Source organism: Marmota marmota, unplaced genomic scaffold (genome assembly GCF_001458135.2).
Source record: "Marmota marmota marmota unplaced genomic scaffold, marMar, whole genome shotgun sequence".
In the NCBI taxonomy this organism is placed as follows: domain Eukaryota; kingdom Metazoa; phylum Chordata; class Mammalia; order Rodentia; family Sciuridae; genus Marmota; species Marmota marmota.
In genome coordinates, this window is record NW_025999891.1 from 7,039,858 (window position 1) to 7,052,075 (window position 12,218).

General features: G+C 38.2%; 1 protein-coding gene across 2 annotated transcripts in view; it reads right to left on the reverse strand.

The window, feature by feature from the left end:
• Positions 1-12,218, reverse strand: part of Myo1d (myosin ID) — a 314,007-nt gene that overhangs the window by 211,113 nt on the left and 90,676 nt on the right. For both annotated transcript variants that reach the window (XM_015501192.2, XM_048794873.1), the window contains exons 5-10: positions 12,049-12,102; positions 10,396-10,491; positions 6,985-7,101; positions 4,544-4,747; positions 1,855-2,000; positions 1,491-1,605 (exon numbers count right to left, since the gene is read on the reverse strand). In XM_015501192.2, the coding sequence (XP_015356678.1) occupies positions 1,491-1,605; positions 1,855-2,000; positions 4,544-4,747; positions 6,985-7,101; positions 10,396-10,491; positions 12,049-12,102 (732 nt within the window). The remainder of the gene's footprint in view (positions 1-1,490; positions 1,606-1,854; positions 2,001-4,543; positions 4,748-6,984; positions 7,102-10,395; positions 10,492-12,048; positions 12,103-12,218) is intronic.

Genomic DNA, 12,218 nt, shown 5'->3' on the forward strand with positions numbered 1-12,218 from the left:
ATTTCTTTGGCTTATTTAGCTAAGATTTTTTTTCCCCCTTTTTAGGGCTATTGATCTTTTTCAGATGTTTGGAATAACTTACTGCATGTTACTTTGCCTTTATCAACTATGCCCTTGGAACTTGATACTCTGATTGTGAAAGGATATATTTGAAGTCGGGAGAAGAGTGGCTGGCTGGGGGTTCAAGTCTGAATGACAAGTTTTAGGATAAAAATTGCTTTAAAAATTTAAGCTTCAATTCTACTTTGTACTATAATACATCCAATACATTCTTTGAAAGCTTCACTTAACTTAATTGAATTACATATTAAATATGTCACGAGTGTTCACTATTTAAATCAAACTATAGGTAGCTCTTTCATAAAGTAACTGATAACTCTGGTATATTTGTAAATAGATAAAATTTGTGCTAATGTCCTTCAATGAATTTTTTATGGTGTTCTAATATTTAACATATGATGGAAGACAAAAGATTTAATCTGAGGCAGGAAAGCTATTTATTATACCAATGTCTCTTTTTTCTCCTGAATGAGAAGAGGTGGAAAATAGGAATGTAGGAAGGAATATAAAAGTAATTTAAATATAGCATTTCAAATAGCTTTTTACTGCTATTATGTTGATATAAAAGTAAATATTGACTTTAGTATTATTTTTTTCTATTCATTTCCAGGGCCAAGGATTGAACTCAGGACCTTGCATGTGCTGGGCAAGTGCTCTGCCACTGAGCTAAATCCCCAACCCCGACTTTATTTTTTATGGCATGGCAAATTTATAAACTCAGAAAGTTACAAAAACTCAGAATATTTCAAGTCTATTCCTAAAAGTGTTTTAAAATACAAATTTATAAGAAAAAATATGAATTTCATTTTTATCATGAGCAGAAGGTTTGACTGAAGGCAACCAGAAAGCCAAGCAACACATGCTTTTAATAGGCAGCCACCTCTGGGTTTGTATCCTGGACAGTCACACTCTCTGGCGTATCTTACCAGTTTAGTGTGCCTCTGACAATGATACTAGTTCACAGAGGACCGTGAGAAGAGAGGTGATAACAGGAAAAGTAAATGGAGATGAAAGTTAATACAGGTGTCCCTATGGGCAGGTTTGGGAGCGTATGAACATCATCAACCGGAGACAGTAAAACGTCACACAGTTTACAAAGTAAAGCAGGAAAAGAAGGAAGGAGAAAAAATTAGATTTAGAAGCAAACTTCAGGCAACTTAAAGTAACATCTAAGGGACGCTGAACTCTTAACAGACACAGAGTCAGGAAGTCTGTGTGGGATGGGCCACGTGGTGATTCACCGATTGTCAGTCAGTGTGTTCTTGGCACTGTTGACAACCCTGAAAATGAACTGGATTTACATATTCCAAAGGGGAAGCTAAGGTTGGCCGTTTCAAGTACCCAAGAGGATCAGGAAATACCTAAAATGATAAGATTGAATGTCACTGATAACAGGCGAGACACACGAAGGCATTTCCCGTGTCACTCACATGCTTCCACGGGATGCCCTCCCGCTGATACTCCTCTTGTTCCTGCTTCAGAACCAGCTGGATAAATAGCTGCTGCAGTTTCTCATTGCAGTAATTGATGCAGAACTGTTCAAAGCTACATGCAAAAGAGTAAATTAAGTTTACATAAATAAAAAATAAGCAATAGGGTTGGGGTTCCCGCTGCCCTTTTTGTGCTTAGGAATTGAACCCAGGGACACTTAACCACTGAGCCACATCCCCAGCCCTTTATATATTATCATTTACAGACAGGGTCTCATTTAGTTGCTGAGGCTGGCTTTGAATTTATGATCCTCCCAAGCCACTGGGATTAGCAATAGGGTTTTAAGCACCTCCTGCACCTCACCTGTTGTTGTCAAAGATTTCAAAGCCATAGATATCCAACACACCAATAACAGTGTTTTTCCCATGAATTGTGGTGTCATAGTTCTTGACCTCAATGATATCATTAATGCGAGTAACGATCCAACAAAAAAGGCGCTCATATATTGCCTGGGAAGAAGATAACATTGTAAATTTTTTTGCCCATTTGGGGGTGAGTCTTCTGGATTTGTGATTTCCTATCCACCTTCTCCTTACTGTTTAACATAGCTGTTATTAGACTAAGCAGAACAATAAAACATGTAGATCATATGTTACCAAATAAACTACATGATGTTTGCCAAAATAAAGTGAGTGATCTGGATTTTTAAAAGATGATCGATTAGCCATTGGATGTTTTCCAGCGATGTTCCCCAGGCATGTTCCTGCGTCCCACTGTGCCAGTGATGGGCCTGCCCCCTTGTGTAAGTCACTCTTTATCAATTGACATCATAGTTGGTGTCAATTTCATCAACTATGAGAAGCTGGGAACAAACGAGTTAATATCTATTCTCCGCTAAAGTTCTGTTAATTCTAAAAAATATATAAATACCGATTTATAAGGCTCAATAAGGGTCTGAGCCAAAAGGCCAATGTTTGAAATTCCTTGAGAATCAAGTCCATGCTGAGGGTGTGGCTCAGTGGTGGAGGCTTGCCCAGCATGCATGAAGCCCTGGTTCACCCCCAGCACCACACACACACACACACACACACACACACACACTCAAAGGTCAAATACACATCTATTGTACAAGGATATACATAATCCAAAGACACACGTGGAAAAAGGTGTCACATGTAGCACACATCCTCAGTCTGACATGCTGGACATGTTTCTGATGTACCCCCAGTCAGCCACTCTTCCCCCGACTTCACTTCTCCTGTTCTTTCCAATCCATTGGGGTCTTCACTGATGTCCTGCTCCTCCACTAACATAGCTCATCAAGGACCCAGAGCACCTCTGTGCAGACTTCTGTGTGGACATCTGAGATTCTCTATGTCACTCAACCTAGGTGCCCACTCCCTTTTTTGAAATATTCTCCTGTCTGGGATTTGTGATAACACCCTTCCTTGATTTTCTTCCTGTTTCATTGGCTGACCTTTAGGTGACCTCTGAGAGGGTTTGCTCCTCATCTAAACTCTAAAAGCTGGAGTTTTTCTTGGCCCTCTTCTCCTCCCTCTAGTGCCCTCTGAGTTATCTCACCCAGTACTAAATACCACTGATATGATCTGACTCCCAAATGGTTACCTCCACCCAGACCCTGGAGAGTCTCTGAGCTCTGGACTCATGTGCTTGACTCTGCCTGACAATGACCCTGAGATATCTCACAGACACCTCAAACTCAGATCCTGTGGGGACTCTTGATGTTTTCACCTCCCAAAACTGTTCCTATCCTACTTGGAGCCATAAATAAGTGGCACCAGGCACTTAGAAATTAATCATTGATTCAAAAAATGATTAATTTGCTGACTACTCATGATGTAGTTTATTGAAGCCATAGGACTAAGCAAACAGAAATGGTCTCAGTCTCCTTGGAGCTTAGGGAGTAGGGTGAAGGGCAATTACTCTCTCTGTCTCTCTGTCTCTGTCTCTGTCTCTCTCTCTCTCTCACACACACACACACACACACACACACACACGCGCGCGCGCGCGCTCACTCTCTCTCCCATCATACCATACTTAAGGAGCAGTACTTGGCATTGGAAGGGAATTTGATCTATCTGGTATTCAGGAAGGCCAGGGAAGGCGTCTCTGAGAAAGTGATGTGTGAGCAGAGGTCAGAAGGATAAGGGGAGAGAAAAGCAAGGCATGCTGGGGAAATAGCGTGTTCAGAGGCCCTGAGGCTGGAAGCAGAAGGGGATAAAGATCACCTGGGAGGCCCAGGAGAAGGCTGTGGTGCTGGAATGAGGAAAGGTGGCTGCAAGACAGTAATCGATGAGGTGGGAGGGGCTGGCTGGAGCAGACCTTGCCAAGGCATAGCCTTTCTTTCTTTTTTAAAATTTATTTTTATTGTTTTAATCAGAACTTTATAGTTATACATAGTAGTTGGGTTCATCTCAACAAACTCATACACACATGGAATTCAATTTTGGTTCATGATCCCCCATTTCCCTCCTGCCCTTCCTCCCCTCTCTTATTCTCCTTTCTCTACTAGACTTCCTTTGGCTTATCTATTTATTTATATTATATTCGATTGGTTCTTTCTATCTATGCATAAAGGTGAAGTCCCCTGTGGTGTATTTATATGTACACATTTTTTTTTTTTTTTTGGTGCTGGGGATTGAACTCAGGGCCTTGTATATGTGAGGCAAGCACTCTACCAACTGAGCTGTATCCCCAGCCCTCACATAACATGATTTTAAAATAATTCATTCTGCACTGCCTCCCCTTACCCATCCCTCCACTCTGCCTTTTGATCTCCTTTTGAATTATTGGTCTCCCATAAGGCTCTATTCTTGGTTCCCTCATTCCCATGGTTGGTATGATTTTGCTTTTCTGGTGTGATGCTCACAGACAGAGGGGGTCATTGAGACTATGATGGTCAGAAAGTCTTATCATGGTTTCTAAAAGCCTTTGCCTGCTGTCAAGAGGTGTCTGAATACATCCTTGCTGGATTTCACTCATGCTGCAGCTGCGATCCCCTCGGGTCTACAGCGTCTTGGTGAAACCTCACCTTGGCAAAAGCATCTCGGCCGTAGCAAGCTTCTTGTTCTGTGTGCTGCTTGTCGATGATGTCACGGCCTGTGGCCACTGTCCTGTAGAGAAGGGCTTTCTCAACCATGTCTGTCTTAGTAGAGAGCAATTCCGCTATGATAGACACAACCTTGGTGTTCTCGATGAGAGGTGTGTCACCGTCCACTATAAATTTTAAATTTCCCTATATCGGAAATGAAAAGAAGAATAATAATATTTTAGAACCTCATTTCCAGTGAGGTTCTAAAATATTATGTCAGGGATATATTTGCCAATTTAAAATACAATTCAAGTGTCCTTGTTTACACCCATCTTCCCAAGATGGGTGTGATTCTATTTGAATCTTCTGGGTTTTGAACCCGTTACATCCATGATATTGGCTGCTACTCTGAATTCTGCAACATCAAGGATAGAGGACTAGAAATGAAAATGAAAAGCCCAGCACTTTGTCTGTTTTCTCCCTCTTCTCCAGAAACTTGTACAACTTTTTGTTTTCAGCTTATTTTTTTATAGCAGTCCTATATTTTTATGCAGTCAAATTTATGAGTCTTTTGCCAAGAGTTTTTCTTTCTTTGGTGTCCATACTTAGACCATTCCTTTCCAAAGAGTTTATGAATACTTAATATTTTCTTCTAATACTCTATTTTCTTTCATTTAAACTTTTAATCTACTGGGAATTTATTTTGGCATGTATTGTAAGGTAAGACTCTAACTTTACTTTTTCAGATGGTTAGTGCCCCAACACCATTTCTTGGGTTGTCTAGTTTTTCTCTCCTGACTTGAAATGTGTGTGTGTGTGTGAGTGTGTGTGTGTGTGTGTGTGTGTGTATAAAGTTTGCTCAAGTGTTTGAATATATTTATGTTCCACTCATTAAATAAACAATAAATATAACCAACAACCAAGTGTCTAGCATATCAACTGATCTGTTGATTAACTTGTTGATCTGGTGTTAAATTTTTATAACAAGTTTTAAGACATTGTAGCATTTACTATCACTTTAACTTTGACAGAATTCATTTTGTCTTCTTTCCTTCCTTCTCCTACTCTCTATTCTTCTTTAATACATTTTATTTGGTCTTCTTACAGGTTTATTGGTCCAGGTAAACTCTAGGATCATGAAATCAAGTTAAGAACAAAATAAGGTTCCTGTCTGGATTCTGAGAAGGGCCATTGGATTCTATTCAGAAACTAACTCGTAAGATACTGCAGTCTTCCTAGACAGGAATATTTATTTATTGCTTATAATGCCTTGTAACATTTTCATATGGATTCTTCCTCCTCCTTCTCCTCGTTCTGTTTCTTTAGGTTTTAAGCTTTAATACTATCAATTATAATTGTAAAAGTATATTAGGAGCTAGGGACCTCATAGTCACCAAATGGCAAGGCCTTTCTTTCTTTCTTTCTTTTTTTTTTTAATTCCATGTACTTCTGACTCAGAGTTAAGTCTTGCTATACTGAAGAGAAAGATGATATGTCAAGAGCTTTGTAATGTTTTGAACAACTAATTAAAAAAAAGAGAGAGAAAAAAAACAAAGTTTGATCAAGCAAGCATATATGACTTAGATATGCATGCAAAAAACATATATTGGATCTGTTTGTTAAATGACATTTTCTTACTGGTTTGCATTAAGAAATATGAGATGAAGTTTCTTAGAAAAATAATGTTAAAAATGAAAATAAAAATAATTTTAAAATAATATTAAAAATAACAAAATATTATTAAAATAATATTTAAAATAATATTAAAAAACAATAAAATCACATGGCACAAAAAAAGAAGAGAAAGGTAATTTTTGTTCCAGATTTGTATCTGTGTCATCCTTCATGTAGTGTAAGGTTGCATGTTCATAAAGTTTCCAACACTTCCAATCATATTAGGGATAGTGAAAGAAACCCAGCACGTGGTTCTTCACTTCTCCTGGGTTTGGGGAGCTATAGTGGAAAACCCCTGGACCACAGGTGTGTGGCAGTGGCTTGTGGTTTTGGCCCTGTGAGGAGCCGGCTGCCCCTTTGAGGCCGTACCACCCGTATAAAATGAGATGACTGAAATTCAGTACTGATCATCCATGATCTTATGTTTCAAACGCTATTAGAAATTTACACTATTAGTAGTCACATTATTGTTGGAGTTTTTTCTCCTCAAAATTAACTAGTTCAAGGCTTGACAATACCAATGAGACAACTGAAGTCATAGTTTCAAAACCCACAGTGGTTTGGAAAATCCCTCATAATATTATAAAACAATAGTGAGAACCACCGATTAATTTCTTCAAAATGTGAGCCAAGTTTTCTTTAAATAAATTGTTTTTGAAATCCACAGAGAAAAAAAACCAAAATTTTCTTAAAGAATATCCTGTCTCCACAGAGAGCCAAAACATTCTGAGAGGTGAACCCCACTCCAAGTACATACTCCCACTCACCAAGTGAAGAATAGTAGCCAGAATTTTATATACTGTTTGAATCTCCTCGGGTTTGAAGCCAATTACTTTCATGGCATCAGCTACAACTTTGAATTCTGCAGCATCATTGATAGAGGACTAGAAATGAAAATGGAAAGCTTAAGTCAAGATATTTCACATTAGCATTAAAATCTAACAATTTTGAAACTAAGTTCAAGTTTAGCCATGGTCTTGATGTCTTTGTAGTAAATCACTCGAGATGATGAGTATCCAGATAATAAAAGTATTTCAGGGATGGGAACATCATTCAGCACATTTACAAGCGCACTTGGGTGTGATAGCCATCTACCTAATAAAAGCACTGTGCACTTTTCTGGAAGCTTCAGTCCTGAGTTGGGATCAGACGTATTGATTAGCACTCCTGATCTGTGAGGGCCAAGGCATGGAATGCAAGATCACAAATGGAAATGCTGAATGTGGGAACTTTCAAAATATATGATTGGCTATTATCATCTGTGGCTCTTTGCTGCATAGTTTATCTCCCTCTCTTGCGTAATCAGTCTTTTTATTTCCCAGATGAGGAAAGCAGGCCCCCAAGAGCAAAGCAGCCTGTCTCAGTCACTCGGCAAGCTGTGAAATAGACTGGGACTGCTTCACTTTTTCGCTCACTTGGAAATAAGTCAGATCTTCTAAATGCTCAGGGGAGTTCGAGGATGAATCACCTGCCCTTAAGGAGCCATGGCTATGAATTCAGGTTGTGAATTCAACAGAACTTCATAATAAAGCAATGGTTAACTGCCTATGTTACAACTTTTCCCAAAGCAGCCATTATAGACTTATCCTTTTCTTGTGAGTTGCTGCTCTTGCCTGGACACAGAGACCCAGCATGATGCTCACCTGATGAGGGGACCTCTCTGCTGAGGAACACATGCTCCTCTGGTATCCAGGAGATAATCAAACAAGAGGTTGCACCTACTAATTTTTTTTTTATAACCTTAGGAAACATAATTAACCTCACTGAGTCTCAATTTTTGTCATGGTTAAAATGGACATAGTATATTTATTTTAGTATTAATGTGAAAATGAAATGAGAATTTGTATAAGGTACCTCCCTAGTTAATAGCACATAAAGACACACAAATATCAGATAATACTATTATTGTAAACCACAACAATGTTGAAATTGCAAAGCAACTGGAGAAAAGTTCTAAAAGTGTGGGGAACTGCTTACTGTTTCCCCAACACCCCTTCCACCCGACTTGTTTCTTACTAACAGAACATTTGTTTACTCCTCTCCAAGCACACAACTGGCCTGCACCTCACCTCATGGGTACATCTCCACTGGTCTAAACTAATTATGGGGCTCTTGCTTCCCCTGCCAATCACCTGGTTAGCCACAGGCATGTGATGCTATTTTTGATCAATAAGAAGCGAGGGAGGGAGAGAGGGAGAGAGGAAAAAAGAGAATGAATAGAGACAGATAGATATGTGCGTGAAGTGAGTGTTCCAAAGAGAATTATCCCAGTTTATAAAGGGATATAATGCCAGGAATATTTCTTTTGCCTCTGACTCCTAGAATTTTGAGACTATGAGGAAAACCAGACTAAGAGGACAAGACAGTCCCCTGAGTAGAGCAAAGCTGTAAGTTAGTAAGACAAACAAATAAACAAACAAACAAACAAACAAAACCACCTGGGTTCCTAACAATATGTGGAGGCAACAACCATTTCTGGAAGTGCCCTGTCTGGAGGCTTCTTGTCTTGTAAGATAAGTAAGCAACCCATGGTATCTTAATTGTGTAATGAGTTCTACATCTTAAGACTAGTTAAAAATATGTAAAGCAATATTTCTAGTTTAAATTAACATTAATTTATATTTGTCTACATAGGAAAACAATAAGGATTACACTGTAATATAATAAAAACAAGTTTACTTAATCAGGACTTCTTGTGTGATTTCATTTCTAAGCATGCACACAAACCCTGATCAATTATTATTATGTCTGGATGGTAAGATTTAAGCATATTTTTGCTTCCTTTTGGTCCAACTTTATTTTAGGTTTTGACTCAGTTGTTTTTTTTTTTTAATTTTTTTATTGTTGGTGACTCAGTTGTTTTTGTTAGAGGGGAATCGGGGGTGGGGGAGGGAAAGTAGATACAGAACACTTATCAATAAAAGGGAATGTAAGCTGAATTTAACTTAGAAAAAGGTCTAAATATTAACTTAATACTTTCTTTCTTGTGGGGGCTCTACTTGGGCCAAAAGTAATTTGGTTAATAAGACAATCTGACTAAAAAAGAATGTTTCCAGCCCCTGGCTTTCTAAGTGTTGATTTTATAATCCTCTCTACATATTCAAGTACCTCTGATGATTCTCAGAAAGGTGGAGTGTTGCCCTCTATTGTTCTATTTTCAATTAAATTTCAGCCAAATATTTCTGCTCTGTGAAAAGTTGGTGTTATCTAAATGTCCAATAATGGAAAATTAATTGCAAAAATGTATTATTTATTTTTATGCCTAGTGATAAAAATGGAGCTAAACCAGTAGTGAAAGTATAATTAGCTGAAGGTAAATAATAAAAAAAATTAAAGATATATATTCTACAGCTTAGATCCTTTTTTAAGTTTATTTTTCATCCAATGAGAAAAGCAATGCATCTTTCATTAAAGTTTAAAATGTTGAAGAGTAGAACACAAATATCCATAATATCACCCTTCCTGAATAAACAGTTAAAAAATGATCTATGTCCTCCAGATCTTTATTTAATGCATTTATTTACTTTTCCTCCTGCAAAACAGAATAATGTAATTATTGCTTATAACCTACCACCAACAAACTGCTGTATTATCACCAATAGTTGTAAAACGACTAGCACAAAGTTAATTAGAAATAAAAGAGCAAAAATGTACGTGCACATGTGTATGCGAGTGTTTGCACGCAAAGGGAGGGGAAAATGGATTAATTTTGAAAGCTGAATACACAGAAATGCCCCATGGGCCAAAAAACTATTTCTAGGATACATGGAAATCAGCATCTGGGGGAAAAAATAGTGAATGGAGAATCAGAGTTCTTTTTAATTTTGTTTTGTTTTACTAACTTGCCTTTGGCCAAATCATATGAAATCTTAGAAGGCAGACTTCCTTGTTCTACTAATATCTTTATAGTAGCAAAATATTGGAATAGGATTAAAAACATTGAACACAGAAAGAACCTTCTTTTCTGCTAGATGGTGACAAAATATAGGGATGGATTATTTAACAGAGTTGTTGACTATAATGTAGTGTGTCTCTGTGTCTGAGAGTTTAAAAAATAGAAGAGAATTAGAAGAAATGTGCATTTGCCTAGAGGCAGCAGCCTCAGTCAGATGAATAGCTAATGTCCCTTCGGATTGTCTGATTCTGTATGTGAACAACCTTGAAGAAGAAATTCCCACCTTTAACTGAGCTCCAACATGGATATAGTTGTAGGATGAAAGGGATTTCTGCAGGTGTAGAGAGCGCAGTATCTGCTCTGACCCTCCTTGGAGTAGCTGAAAAACATTTCATTAGAAATAAATTGGTAAGATATATATGGAGGCAAATATATCAAATACCCTACATTTATGTCAATCTGGGGGATTTGGGCTTTGAAGAGTTTTTAAAAGTTGTTTGGGCTTTTTGCTTCTTTTTACTTGAAGGTAAATAGCTTCAGTGTCATAAGTTAAGCAGAATGTCATATGATACAGGACAAAAGGTTTGAGTAGGATTATCTGGAAAACAGCACCCTGGCCCTGAGGGGGTCACTTGTTTAGCATCCTCATTACAGAGGGATAGAGCTGTGCCTCTGAATCTGGAGAAAGTCAACACTGCCGCAGAGCGAAGAGGCATCGCAGGTGCTCAGTGTGGAGGCACACCCGCGAGCAGACTGCTTTTCTTCACCTGTTACCTTCTGCGGGGAAGGGGTAACGACTCAGTGTTGGATGAAGACACATTTTAGCACCTTCATTCAAAGGGGAAAACACTGGGAAAAACGTTTTGAGTGCTTGAAATTAACAACTTTTCTGCATGTGGTAGAAAAACAGTTCACTCAAGACACAGCCAATTGTCAACAAGAACTGATACAAAATCGACAGCCCTTTTATAGAGAACATGCCTTTGGTGAGGCATTGTGTTTAAATTCTCTGTTGAACTGTATGCTTTGGTTTACTTAAAAGGGATAACTATCAGACTTTGAAAACTGAGTTTTTATGCAAACACCCCAGAACTTGCATGAGTGAGTGAGGGTTGTCTACCACAGCAGTTACCAGACCCTATGGGACACTGTGCTCGACTGCACGGTGGTCCTTCAATCACCTGCACAGACAGCTTATGCATGGAAAGCAATCTCAATTGATTCAGAGCTTTACTTCTTAAAAATCTAAATTAATATTGCTTAATTTGATCACTATTTATTAGCCTTGGTTTAGATCACTTTGGGCTTTAAAAAATTATAATGATGCATCAAACTTGGTTTCTTAATGCAGATTCCATAGCACAAGGGACAGTTAAAAGATTCTGGTCTAGACTCTAACAGTATTCCCAAAAGAATTGTTCAGTTTTGTTTCCCCTAAGCTTTGATGGGATAAAGACAATTCTCCCTTGAATTTATAAAGCCTGGTTATTTTTTTAAAATAAATCATATTGCTTTAGACTCTCTTTATAAAAGCAAAATAAACTGAATTTGCATTTCCATCTCTGGAACTCGAAAATATAGAAACAAGAGCTTCAATTAAAAATAAAGCCAAATTAATTTAGCATATTGAGAATTGACCATACCAAAAACTTTCATGGTCATTACACCACTCTCTGCACTGCAAAGAGATGCAGGTGATGCTCAATCTAGTTCATCTGATTGGTAACCACCTGCCAGCCCTCACAAATGGTCATGCTAATTAAATCTCTTATGAAGCATGTGGAGTAAGGTGTGTGCACATGTGTACACATCTGTAATGTGTGTGGGCCAATGGGCACAAGAGAGGGATGGGACAGTGGAGAGTCCAATACAAAAAAACAATTTCTGGAGCAGCTGGGTAAATGATCAATTCTCTGCCCAACAGGAGATCACTAACCTGATAGAAAGAGTGAAAGCTTCTTTCTCCTGGCTGCTGCACAATCACTCGAGACTAAGGAAAAACACATTCAAATGGTTAAACTCAAAATGTGCCCATAAAATAAAACGGAAGCCACTTTCTTAAGGAATCTTGTGTCTCCAGTGCATTTCAATGTCCTAGGACAAGGA